This window comes from Lepidochelys kempii, chromosome 5 (assembly GCF_965140265.1).
Source record: "Lepidochelys kempii isolate rLepKem1 chromosome 5, rLepKem1.hap2, whole genome shotgun sequence".
Taxonomy (NCBI): Eukaryota; Metazoa; Chordata; order Testudines; family Cheloniidae; genus Lepidochelys; species Lepidochelys kempii.
In genome coordinates, this window is record NC_133260.1 from 44,998,860 (window position 1) to 45,012,650 (window position 13,791).

Here is a 13,791-nt window from a genome sequence, read left to right on the forward strand (position 1 = left end):
ACACTCCACCACCTACCATAAGGTTTCTGAGTCACAAAAAACAGACTTAGCAACATTTTGGCTAGCAACTCTTCCCTTTCACAGGCATCTCTCCAAAGGAGCCTATAGCAGACAACCAGACCAAAAATATACTTATAATAGGACAGCACAGACTAACTCTTACATTTGGTGCCTAGATACCACGGTGACTGCTACATTAGGAATATCTACACAGTCTCGGCAGGACAAAATTGAGAGGTAACTCAATCTAACTGGTCATGGAATGACATATGCCTTTTAAATTGCTATGCTTATAGATGTTGTCTTACTACAATAATCAGAGCCATCAACCTGGTTAACTGTGTTTTTAGTTAACTTCCGAATTGTTGTAAAAAGCTTGCAGAGAAATCATGGTATCACATGCTCCTTGAGACATTTTAGTAAGTAGTTAGCTATACATTCTAGGCTGGATATCAGGCATCCAGGCCAAGAAAATTATGCAGAAGTGAATAAATAGAGCCATGTCTATCTTCCTACCTGCAGGAAAGAAAATCTACGCAATCTGAAAGGCAGCAAACTGATAAAAGAAAAACTTAAAAATACACACAAAATTTGAAGGTAAAACAGCAAGGAATCTTTGTGGCCAAGAGCTTAGTAGGATTAGAAAAAGGACAGCTATTTATATAGATAAGAACATTGAGAGTTGCATTAGAAAAGGTTAAAAAACAAGAATTTGGAAGAAATACAAACCTTCAAGCTTTGAGGCATAAGTCAGCCTCTAAGTGGCAGAGGCTACACAGAACTTCCTCTGTAGACACGTTACTCCATAACTGTACACCTCAGAGTTTCTTGCACTGTCCTTCAAAATATCTGCTACTGACCACAGTTGGGACACAGGATACTGACCTAGACTGACCACTGATTTGATATAGATTCTCTATTCCTATGTTTCTAAGCAGGCCAGAGAATTTAGGAGATGATGTAGAGGGATTTCTTTAACATAACAGAGCAATATAAGCATATGGAGGGAGGGGAAGAACCATGAGCATGCAGTTCAGTCTTATGCTTACAGAAGCAATCTCTGTGCTGCACTATTCCACTGAATTTGCAACAAGAAGTCTCAACTCAGCAGCCCTGAGACTTATCAAATACAGACACAATTTCTATACATAAACTACAAGAAAAGATGAGAGACTGCAGACATGTAGGGACCCCAGCAGCTCATGATCACTGGATATACCAGTCCCTTAATGAAAAATCAATAGTAAGGAAGCTCTCATGAATTTAAGCTCTATTTGCAGGAATTCATTGTGCTCCAGTTGTTCAGGTCCTGGAAAATCAGAACACAGAGGAGGCCACCCAACAGCACACAGTCCCCCTTAGGCTATCCAGAAGACATTCCTGAACACAAAAATAACCTGAAAGCAGAGCATTTAACCAAAATCTCTCTCTTGTAAAGTGAAAATATTAACCTGGGCTTGAGTTTATTTTATGGCAATACAAGGTCCTCCAAGCACATTTTTATTAAGAATTAGTCTGCCTCCAGAGAACAGGTCCATCCTCACTACCTAAGAGGAAGCACTAAGGAAAAAGAATATAAAAATAATTTTCACTTTATCCTCAGCCACTTCTATCAGGTTACTTGAACTCCTAATGCTAAAAAAAAGAAAGCTAGAAAAATATTACTTTAAAAGGGACACAATTTCAAAAGCTGAAAACATACTTACTTTGTAAATAGTGCAAAACCATCAACACAAGACTATAGCTGCTTAAAGTACCACGACTGGCATCATTTATGTCATGAAAACTTGCCCACTTCTTAACCACCAGTACTAATGGACGAACTCGATTCTCAACTGTAAGTAAAATAAATACTCAAAATAAGCAATTAAATACATTTTTAACTAATTGTCAATGTTACAGTTTTTATATTCCCTCCAGGTTAACATGACACCACCTTCTATATGATGCCCTCCCTTTTCCTGCCTATTACAGAATTTCATTAGTTATCCCAGTGCTACTGTCATCTTACCAGAACAGGAAATTGTATTCATGCTTACTTGAAAATTTCCTTTCTTTGCGTAATAAGGCTCGCAGATCCATTACAATGGATACTTCAGCCTGGCTGCAGCTTGGGAACTGAACTGGACCCACCAGTCACTGGTAGCAGGGGAATGCCCCGCCTCCTGAAGTTGAGATAACTTCCACAGCTAGGATAATTCAAGCCTGCCTTCCTAAATTACAGATGATGTTAAAATACTTTGAAGAAAACAATTTCTCTTATTGCATTGCATGGTAAATACCACATAACAAACAAACCCAAATTCTTGGATGTCAGTCTCTAACCTAGATAATCCATTATCCCCTACGTAGGTCTTATAATTTGAAGAAAGGAAACTTTCAGGTAAACATGCATAAATTTTCCTATTCTTCTTTGTGCTAAGGTCTACAGATCCATTACAATGGGATTTTCATAGCAATGTGCCTACAGGGTGGAAAGCAGGATCATCCTTTAAATATGGACATCCAGAAATAAGTAAATTATGTCTCTCTCTTCCCCTGGGCATTAAGGTGTGGAAAAGATTTCTGCCAAAAGAAAGGAAATGGCATCAGGTAAGATTGGATAACCAATATGCAGAATTTGGTTAACTAATGGCCATCTAGCAGATTTCAATACAGAAGACATAACTACTCTGCCCTAAGATTGTCAGCATGCCTAAGGACTGTACTTTGTTGCTTAGCCAAAGGAGGAATATTTTGAATTTACTTAAGGAATTAATACAATGAGCCTTATGAGGGCTATTTTTCCAAATTAAAAGTACAATACTGAGTCTGTAAGGAGCACAATGAGGTTCCTGGGTCACACACTATAACCTTGTGGGGTTGGAGTAAAGTTGATGCCTTAACAAAATATTTAATGTTGAATTTGTATAAATAAGTCTTTTCTTAAACATGCTTAGAACACATTTCAGAAACTTGGGTTTATTGATCTTACGGACCCCAAAAAAGTCAAAGAGAACTTTTTTTGATACAAAGCCCTTAGTTTAATTACCATGTTAAACCACTGAAACATAGCTTTGATTTCCCCCAGAAGGGCTTTATTTTAGGTATATTAAGAGTGCCCAAGCAAAACATGCTTCATCCAAGTATTCATTTTAAACCCTGTATGGTCCTTGATGGAGGACTGGTCTTGTACTAACAGACCTCCTGTGTGAGACAGACATACCCAAAGATCCAATGCTAGGTTAATCAAGCCTGAGAGCCAGAAAGTCATAAACAGTAAAACTGCCACTGTCTTGTTCCTTTTGTATTGTCTTGGGGAGCAGTGGAAAAGGTGGAAAAATATATAGCAGGGACTTTATCCAGCTTTATGAGATGTCATTCACTACTTCACATCCTGGATCTTCATGCACAGCAAGGTTATAAGGTTTCCAGATGCAGAGAGGTCGATGATCAGAGGCACATATTTACTAGTTTATTTTTGTTTGCCTGATGCTATCTAAGAGTTTCCATGCCCAAAGGAGGGAGCTGAGATGATACTTATCAAAGGCCTATATAGTGAAGTGGTCACTCAGGTAAAAACATCCACAAGTTAGAAACACAGAATCCCTGGCCACCAAAGAGCCACATTTATTTTGGGTAGTGAAAGCAGATTAAATTTTGTCTGGTGCACACCGAGGAGGCCTTCTACCCTTATAAAATTGAGTCAAGGGTAGACAAGTGAGTGGTGAACCAAGAGACCCCTCACTGCCTGACTGTTCTTCCATATATGGGCTGCTGTCCAGCCATTAGTCCACAGCTATCTACCGGGGAAAGTAAGAGGCAGTGGTGAGGCATGGCAACCTGCAACAAAAGCGAGGAACAATAATCTGAACATTAGGGCACGGTGACCCACAGCACCAGCTGGAGACAACAGCGTGATACTTTCCCAATCTTTTTGGTGTGACAGATAAGTCCTAGCCTTCTATTATATCTTCCCAAAGAGCATCAAGATGGATATACAGCTACAAGACAGCTGCAGACCAGCGAGGGATAGCTTCAAAATACCCAGTACTCTCATCGACAAAAGTCTATCCTCTTTTTGTTTGGTGGGATTTTTTTTTTTGGGCTGTGGGGAGGGAAATGTTAATATATTTTACTCTTTGTGTGTCTAACTCTGATTTGAACTGCTGGTGTGAAATTGGGGTGAAAGCATCCCTAGAGGAATCAGCATGTCTGTGGGCCAACCATTCTGCTTATCTGCTCTGTGATGGTGAGCAGAATATCTTGGTACTGAGGATTAGCTGACAGGCTTCATGCCGTGAAGGTGAGCAGGGGAAGCAAGCACTAATTTTATTATTCATTTATTTCTCCTTTGGGAGTTTGTCCCCATAATCCTGCTTCAGAGTGGGGAGTGAAATTGGGTTCAGATTGCACTGGGAACATTTCAAGGGGCTAGCAATTTCTATGACCTCAGAGATGCTGAGGTTATTTGTCTCTCCTCCCTAACACAGCCCTCTCTGGGTCTCTCAAGGAAGGCATGAGCCTTGGACCATGCAGCTCTATCCCTCTCTTTTGCATGGGATCCACATGGGCCAGATAAGTCTGTTTTCCCCCGGGGTGAGGGGGAGTCTCATCCTGGGACATCAGCAGGGATCTATTCAGGTTGGGGGCTGTTATAGAGGTGGCAGAGGGGGAGGGAGCTGGGCCCAAAGGCACCTCACTGCATCCTCTGGCACTGGTAGTGACTGTGCTGTATCTGGTGCCCCCCAACATCTGTGACATACAGGGAAGCAGAGACAGCTGTGCTCTGCAGTCAGAGGTCTGGCTGCTAGTATGGGCTGAAGGGATGCTGGCACGGTCTTCCATCTGGCATACTGCTCTTCTGGCTTCAGTCTCCTCATGAAGATGGAGAGGACTGCTTTCCCCAGAGCCAGTTCTTTACCAATCCTGCCTGTCCCATTTTCCTACTTGGGCTGCATCTTGCCCAGCACAGCCAGCCTCTCCAATCTTGCCTGGCTCCTCTCCTGTCCAGGGGAGAGGGGCTAAGGTGACCCACCCTGACTGGATTGTGAGGGAAATTGCACCCTGTGTGCAGAGCTGGTCACGCTCCCCAACAAAACACAGACCCTTCCATTTACCTCTGGCTTTTCTCAGGCTAGCTCTCTCTGCAAGGGTGCCAGCTGCTCCAAATACCTCAGAAAGGGAATCAGAACTGAGAGGACAATCTCCCCCAAAATCGAAGGCAGGCCTGGGACTCTGCTAGGAATTAGCCAGACTAATTATTCAATGGAATTTTCAGTCTAAATCTGAAACACTGTTTGGAATTCCATCCAAAGAAGCTCTGCAGTAGGAAGGCAGAAAAAACTGGGGGACCTTCAAGGAGCAGGGCATTCCGCTGCTCCCAGTGACTGGTGAGTCAGGTTCTGCCACCAAGCTACAGGCAGGCTGACACACCCACTGTAATAGATCTGTGGACCTTAGCATGAAAAAATATACATTTTAACTTTTGAAAGTTAAAAAGATTAACTAGTCCTATTAAACTACACCACTTTTGTCTATATAACTGATCTTTTAAGAATTGTGGGTAACAAGAATTACTGTACATATTTTAGTTACTTAATAATAGATAACATCCCAATATGATTAGATGCTAGTGCATTTGTAATAAAAGTTCCTATCAAGAGGGTTTAACTGAAGTGCTAGTTTAAAGTAGGAGAAAGTTCTCTGGGAATAAGAAAATATAAAAAGACAACTTACTGTATGCATAGGTTCTGAGAAGGAATGTATTTCTTATTCCTACAACATTGTTTACATTCAAGTCAAACTCCACACAGCTATGCGGGGGGGAGGGGAAAAGAAGTCAAATTGTATCACACACATATTTCAAAATAAGACATAACTACACTATATTTATTACTATACTGTCATTGACTGAATTAACAACTATGAGTTTGTTTACTGGAAACCTGAGTTTAAGATAAGCCTCTAGACTTCTGCTTTTTGGGTCAATAAAAGCTGTGAGGATGTGCTATTTGCTTCATTGTTGCTCATGCCTCAGTTATGGACTTGAATTTGGTTGTGTCTGATACAACTAAATAATACTGAAATTGGATAGTACAGGATATGCAAGAAGAATACATTCCAAACCAATAGGATGGCTTAAAATCCTACATGTTTTAGTATTAGCCTACACATTTACATAAACACTTGGGTCTGATGACGCATCTTTTGAAATCATTTTGGATTCTGTGATGTTTTAGTTTAGAATACGTCCCTGAGAAAGGGAGAAGGAAAATATAGGTAGAAGGTTTAGAAACACAAGGATCCTCCCTATACAATTCAGATTTAATTGATCCTACTCTGGGAACACACCAATGTGGCTATACACACTTCAGTGTCCTTGCTGTTTCTTAACTCTGCAGTGGCGTTTGGATATCAAAGCAACAAGCACTTAAGAATGAGACATTGTTTTGTATAAAATATGCAAGATTTGCTATTAACTCAGTTTCTCCATTGTTAATCTGACTTCAGAGTGTGCGATTTTTATAAACTGCACATTATTAGGAGCAAAACAAGCGCAGCAAGAAAAGCATAATATGCCTATTCCCAAATCAAAAATTTTAATTGTAGTGCCTGTATGAAATTAGAAAACTCTAGATTAGTGACAGCATCTGAATTTACAGTCAATGAAGAACAGCAATGTTTCAATCTATTCCAGAAAGGACACACTGCAGATGGACCGGAAGGGAACTCAAAACAGTGATACATTAGAGATTCAGGACTGATTGAGTCAAATTTTCTCAAAGGGTCAAACACTTCTTATTTTGCTTTGATTTTAACATCTAGCTCTTTTAAAATTTTTTTTAAAATCTATTTATGAAGCTTTAACAGGTTTACAAATCGTTGCCATATAGATATCAAAATAAACCAAAATAAACCAATCAAAACAACCATTACAGCAGTGAGCTTTTGTTTAGAGAAACATTACACAGTAATATAATCATGAGATTGCTATTTAATAATCTCTGTTTGGGAGAAAATCCCTTTGGCATGTTACTTACACTTCCTTTATGATAAACAATCCTATAAACTGTTATATTGGTGGAAACAGAAGTATGGCAATTAAGATATCAGTTCTGAATATCTGCAGAACACACTACACTGGTAAAGGAATTTTTATTTTGTTAATTGCTTTAAAAACAGCTCATTGTACCAGACATATTACTTGAAAACCTATATCAGAGTTAAATCTTACTCTTTCAGAAGTCAGAGAATGAAAAAGCCCCACAAAGAAAACAGAAAATCAGCAGAGTAGGAAGTTTACAAGTTTGAGTTAGTATTTGGTAGATATTGTAAATAAATGTGAAAACACTGCCGGGAATATTAGAGGTCACAGAACTGCACTGAACTAAATATGCTTCCTGGGAGCAGCTGGGAAAGAGAGAAGGTGCCTGGACAGTGAATCCCCCTAAATTTAGTTTGGTTTATACAGGGTTAGTCCTCTAGGTAATCACTGCCTGGTTCATTTTTTGATTTCTGTGTGGGTAAGTGCATGGGTACATGCATGTGTGAGTTAATGAAGAGTGTGGGAGAGAAAGAGGTTGATTGGATAAGTTGGAAAAGTAATGCGTCACTTGGAGATTTTAGGAGAGGAGGGATACAGTAACATACACAATTAGGGAAATAATTAGGTGAAGGAAAGGAGGGAAAAGAGGAAAAAAAGACACTGAAGACTATGCAGGAAAGATGTATCACCTTTGGGGAAATTTTCTGATGAAACTTAGTTTTGTCAAAAAACGCCTGTTCAGTAGAACAAAATCTTTTGTCAAATCTGTACTAGAACTGGAAAAATTTTCATGGAAACACAGCAGAGCACAGGACACTCTACCTCCTCTACCTCCCATCTAGCTCAGGAGAATAAGCCGTACCATTGTGGGTCCCAGAGCTGGGGGGTTAGCAGGGAGGCATAGCGGCTCCGCTCTCTGCCTTTCTGGCAGCTACCCTCAAGGAAGGCTCCTGCCAATTTCAGAACAGAAATTGACAAGAGCCTTCCTTCAAGGTGGCCAGGAAGCAGGAAAAAAATAGTTTTCATTCTTCTGAAACAGGATTTCTCTCAGAATCCCTTCCTGTGAAAGTTATTTTCCCTATAAATAGATGGAATCTAAAAAAAAAAGAAAGCAGACTAACAAAAGCAATAAAACATAGCAAGTATTGTTGATGATGTTGCAACTAAAAATACACAAATAGTACAACAGGTGTTTAACTCCCATAAGCCACAAGTGTTGGCAGTACAGTCTTCTTGGGTGATAAGTCTGCCCTGGGGGCTAATAGGCGACAAGTAAGTTTTTCAATCTCGGATTGTAAATAGTCTCCACTTTGTGCGTTGGCATTAAGATTATGGCCATGTATTAGGTGAACCTTTACATAGTAGTATTACTGGCAAGTGAATGTATGAACTGTAAACTTATCAGAATATTTATGAAAACTACCCAATACAATCATTTTAATACTTATTCTTAGGGGTTTGTTTGTTTTTTTTTTAAACTTGCTGTTACACAAAGATAAGTGATTAGATGTAGTTAAGTTTCTCACCTGTGAGTTACTACTAAATGCACACAGGAGACCACTGTGGTATCTGGGCAAATTTTACATGATCCTTGCTTTTACTTCACTATTTGGATGATTTATCCACTGTTTACCTATGATTTAAAATAGTTGAATAAAATGATCAAAGTAATATTTTGCATACTTTGATCTTGTGTCCCACAGTCCTATGCCCTATCCAACAGACCATCTTTTCTCTTATTTTGAACCTCATTGTAAATGGAAAAAGTACGTAATGAAATTCCAATTAGCATTTTATAATCCAGAATGCAAGTAAAGCAAAATTGGAAGGTGGTTACTAATAAAAACTGATGAAATACTAGATTTTGTAGTACCAAAGGGGATATAGGAGGGTTTTTTTGATCTGATCACAGTGAATCTCTCCAAGGAAGGTCTCAATAAGTTTTGGATTCCCCGCCCCCAAGACAGGATGGGGGGGGGGGGGAGCAGGAAGAAAGGGGGCAGTGAGCAGAAAATAGCTGAATATTAGAAAGCTGCTCATGGAACTCTCTACTAGGAATGATTAGAGTATAGTCATCATATGAAAAGGATATATAAATTGTCTTTCTATCCTAACATGCAGGCCCATACATTTAGAAAGACTTGGGCACCATTCCTATACTTTGTCACTAATTTAATGCTTTTACATGTAATCTTTTTTCCAAGTAAGCACTCAGATGTTGAAAACTTAGCTGGGTAACAGGATATAAATAACTATGCTGTACAGCATCCTAGTGCATCCCTCTTATTAGACTAATGTTCTTTTCATATTCATTCATAAATTTCACAAGAACTTTTTTGGATCCATTATGCTTTCATTAAGATGTGTATCTATGTGAAAAATAGACATTTTTCCTCAAGTGTTTAAAAAAATTAAAAATTAAATACTAAACCAAGTACTTAATGCACATGCATAATCCTTGTACTATACGGTTAGTATGGAAGTCCATATTTTTTGCTACAAATTCAACACCTCTCTCCACAAAGTATTTAGAATGTTAATTTTGATTCAAACCAGGCTCTATAGTTTGTGCATAATGATTAAAAAACAATATGTCTTTACAAAAAATGATGTTCAATTGATGTTAAGATGGTTTTACCACAAAGTACAAAGATCAGTTACTTACCCTACAGTAAATATGGTTCTTCGAGATGTTGTTACTGTGGATCCCACCATAGGTGTGCATGTGGATCACACACTGTGACACTAAGCACCCCTGTATTCACACCCTACGCACGATTGTAATAATCTTTGTAAAAAATATGCCTTGTGAAGCATTTGAAAATTTAACAACTCACTGATCATTAATATTCTTGTGTGAGGTATATATGCAGTGTGTATTAAGAGTTATGGATGTATGCTGGAATGATTAATAAAATGTGTTTAAACCAGGCATGCCAGGGGAAGTTGGTAACCAGGTCTGCCCTAGACAAAGGAATGTGTATTTGCTTCTCTGACCAGCCTGGTGATCAGGCAGAGACAAAGAAGACCCATTTTACCATATCAGACGAACACAGCTATAAAGCTAACAAGTGGGGGAGGAGACAGCATGGCATCTATGCCCCAGCAGGAGAGAGAAGCTTGGTCTGGGTTTTACTTTTCAAACAATACATTGCAGAAGTTTACTGGTCTATAAAGATAGTGGTGGGGTGGAAGGACTCAAGTGATAAGTAATTGAATCAACTGATTGTATATAGTGTTACTGTATTATCCAAGTTTACAGGGAGAAGTCTTTTCTGAAAGTTAACGATACACTGGTGATTATTATGAAATGTATGTATGTATTAACATTACGTGAGGAAATATGAATACTTAATGATATTGTGCTTTAAAGTCTGTGCCTAAACAGAAACAGGTTCCCTCTCAGCCAGGAGGGAAGGCAGCTATCTACTGGTCTCCAATGAAATTAAGCAAGGTATGACCAAAAAACTATAGAAGTCCTATTTACATAAGGAGGGGGATGGGAAGTTTATAGGAAGGGAAGAATAGCATGAGGCCATCCTGCCTCTTGAAACAAGGTCACTGAAATTTGAAAGATATAAGCAAGGACAGAAGCCACCTTTGACATCCATCACTTGACAGACAAGGGAACAGAATTCTTGCAAGTGGAGAAAGATGGGTCTTTCAATGAAGGTGGTATTGAAGTCTCTGGAAACTTCAAATAAAGTGAGAAATCTGCTTAGGCCAAGATCTTTCACTCACAAAGACAAGCGAAGCCAGCACCTTGTGCTTCTGTGGAAGGTCCTGACTGAGAGAAAGTCAGCCATGACTGGGAAGAAGGAAGATTGGTGTGAGAAACCATCTTGAACAAAGCCTATACCTTCCTAGTTTATCTTTTAGATGACCGTTTTCCCTTTTGATTTGCTTGTAACCCTTTCTAACTTTATTTCTTTTACTTGGCATCACTTAACCTATGCCCTATTGTTAATACATTTTTTTTTCCTATAAACCAATTCTGTGCTGGGTTTGCAGGAGGATACATTTATTCCAATTAAATTAATAAACTGTGATGTGCTTTTGTTCCTTTAAACAGACACACAGACCTTATTATTTCTCTGAACTGTCCAGGAGAGGGCTGGACATAGAGAACAAGGTTTGGGGAAAATTTGGGACTGGGAGTATGTTGGGGTCACCTTACTGGTTGTAACCAAAGCTGGTAGAAGCCAGAGTGGGTCTGTAGACAGGCTGCTCAGGTCAGAATTGCTGAACCAGGGCTGGCTGCATAGCACACAGACACTCGGGGTATGACCTGCATGCTTATTGCTGATTCCATGTCCCAGGTAGTGAGCTACAGTGGCAAAGCACTGAGAGGCACTAAGTGTTACAGGGTAAGAAGTGACAACCCTTCCCTGGTCTGAATTGCACATGCACAAACTTAAAACTTTTCAACATTTCAACAGACACATCCAGCAGGGCAGCACATGTGCCTGTGCAACAGCCATGTCCCTTGCCCTCCCTCGGTTCCCTCGTAATTTAAAGCCCTTGACTGCTGAGAACTCCAAAAGCAGGGATGGAGAATGGGTCATGGGACCCACACTTACCACAACATCTCTAAGAGCCACTGCTACTATAGAAAGGCAAGGGATGGTGGCATAAGGAGCGTCAGCTCCATCAGTTGAACAGAAACTGAGGTACAGCTTTCCCAAACTTGGCATCAGATCGAGCTAAATCCAGTGCATAATGCTTGACATATATGAGTGGGTTGTTCTATCTTGCAGATTTCAGATATCAGTACATTTCAGAAGTAGGCTACAGATGTCATCTAGACTAAGCTGGAGTGAGCCTTAATAATCATCATTAGGATAGACAACAGCCAGCTGGTAACACAATTAGATACAAAGGATACTTAAACGGATAATGGAGTGCATGAAGTAGCCTGTCCCTATAGCCACAAATAGAAAAGGAGACATTCTGAAAGATTTGGGCCTATCGGTGTAATATAGAAGAGCTCTGAATATGTCCAGAGTATGTAGCTTTTTCTCCCCTGGTGTGGAGTTTCAGGAAAAACAGAGGTAAGTTAACTGATTGGCTTAAATGGACTTCAGAAACCACTTTGAGAATGGATTTTGCATGATGTATCAATATCGCCATGCCCATACAGAATGAGGTATACAGGTATTCTGACACGAGTGCCTGACGCTCACTCACTGTTCTGGCCAAATTGATGACCACCAAAAGGACTGTTTTGAGTGTAAGACTGTAGATAGAGCTCTCTGAGAGGGGTTTGATGGGAGGCTCCATAAGCTTTGAAAGGACAACATGGAGGTTCCATACGGAAGGAGGTTCTCTAACCTGTAGATAAGTAAGCATTAGTCTCAAGAAAATTGGATACCATTAGATGAGAGAAGATGGAGAGCAATTTTATCACAGACCAGAACCCCATTGTGCTAGGTGCTGTACAAACCGAACAGACAGACATTCTCTGCCCCCAAAGAGCTTACAATCCAAGTTTAAGGCAAAAGACAACAGAGGATAAAGGCAGATAGGAAGTACAAGGAAACAGTGAGTCAGTATTGGTCAGCAGGATAGGTAGTGGTCTCAGCAGCATAACCATTGCCAAGTTTTGTGTAGGCCTCATGGCAAGGTAGAATTTTAAGGCTGGTTTTAAAGGAGGATAATAAGTTAGTTTTGCAGATGTTTATGGTAAGCTCTTCCCAAGCATGGGGGCAGCGTGGGAGAAAGGATGAAGGTGTTTGCTTTTTCAGTACATGGGATGAGGCTCTGCATTTCTGGACATGTGGAAGGGTAGAGCCCAGCAGCGCCAGTAAAGGCCACAGTGACAGATTATAAGGGTACTGGTCCAATTACAGTTCTTCTGTCCACAGCCAGTCACATATCAGTGCCCAGTACAGAATGTTCCCACAGTTCCCTCTAGGCTTCTTTCTGACCCACAAGGGATGATTCCCTAATTGAAGTAGGGAAGAAAAAGTGTGGCTTGGAGATGGCGAAGAGGAGTACATCTCTGGGAATGGCAGTGCCACTGGATGCCATTCTAGTGCCAGAGCGTCCACTGTCACTATCTGTGCTGATGATGATGCAAGAGGGGATTAGAGTTCCTTGAAGGGGTCTCTCTGTGCTGGGAAGGTCTTGCTGGTTGGTATCGACCCCAGCACCAGAGCAAGTATCTGCAGGAAGGTCAAATACAAGCATAACAGTCTCTTGTACCTTTTTCAAAATCTGTACTTTGCTCCCAGCTCTCGACATCAATGAGGGGTTTGACAATTTGTTGTGAGGAATGTTCCTCCTCCTTGCAGGATAAGCCTGCTGCATGCTCTGAGGTGTTTGTGCATTTGGTACAACTCTGTCAGCCAGAGCTTTGGGAAGTGGACAGTGCTTATGTTGGATCTCTTAGTCCCAGAGTCAGTGCTGAAACAGTATCAAGGCTGTTGAAGCAAAAGGACCAATGCCTGGATGGTTTATGTCAGAGAGTTTGACACCAGTACAAATGGTCTGGGTGTCTTTTTCAAAGACTTCTTCTCCCCACTGGAACGAAGGTTATGGTGCCTGGTTACAGGGAGGCACTTGCCATGGATAGGCCCCACAACTCTGGGTTGGTGGATTTCTCTTCCCCAGGTTAAGACATAACTGTCATGGATTGCTCAAGTAGATGTAATTTGAGCCTGATGTCTCTCAGTTTTTGAATGCAGGAAGAGAAGATGCAGCAGGGAAAAAAAAAAAAACAAAAACCCACCACACTTGCTGGGGACTTCCCTTTCCCTGAAGCA

The 13,791-nt window shown here is 40.4% G+C and overlaps 1 protein-coding gene across 4 annotated transcripts in view; it reads right to left on the reverse strand.

The window, feature by feature from the left end:
• The window catches only part of TENT2 (terminal nucleotidyltransferase 2), a 74,544-nt gene that overhangs the window by 41,393 nt on the left and 19,360 nt on the right, over nt 1–13,791 (reverse strand). For all 4 annotated transcript variants that reach the window (XM_073344143.1, XM_073344141.1, XM_073344140.1 and 1 more), the window contains 2 exons: nt 5,719–5,795; nt 1,707–1,835 (listed from right to left, as the gene is read on the reverse strand). In XM_073344143.1, coding sequence (XP_073200244.1) covers nt 1,707–1,835; nt 5,719–5,795 — 206 coding nt within the window. The remainder of the gene's footprint in view (nt 1–1,706; nt 1,836–5,718; nt 5,796–13,791) is intronic.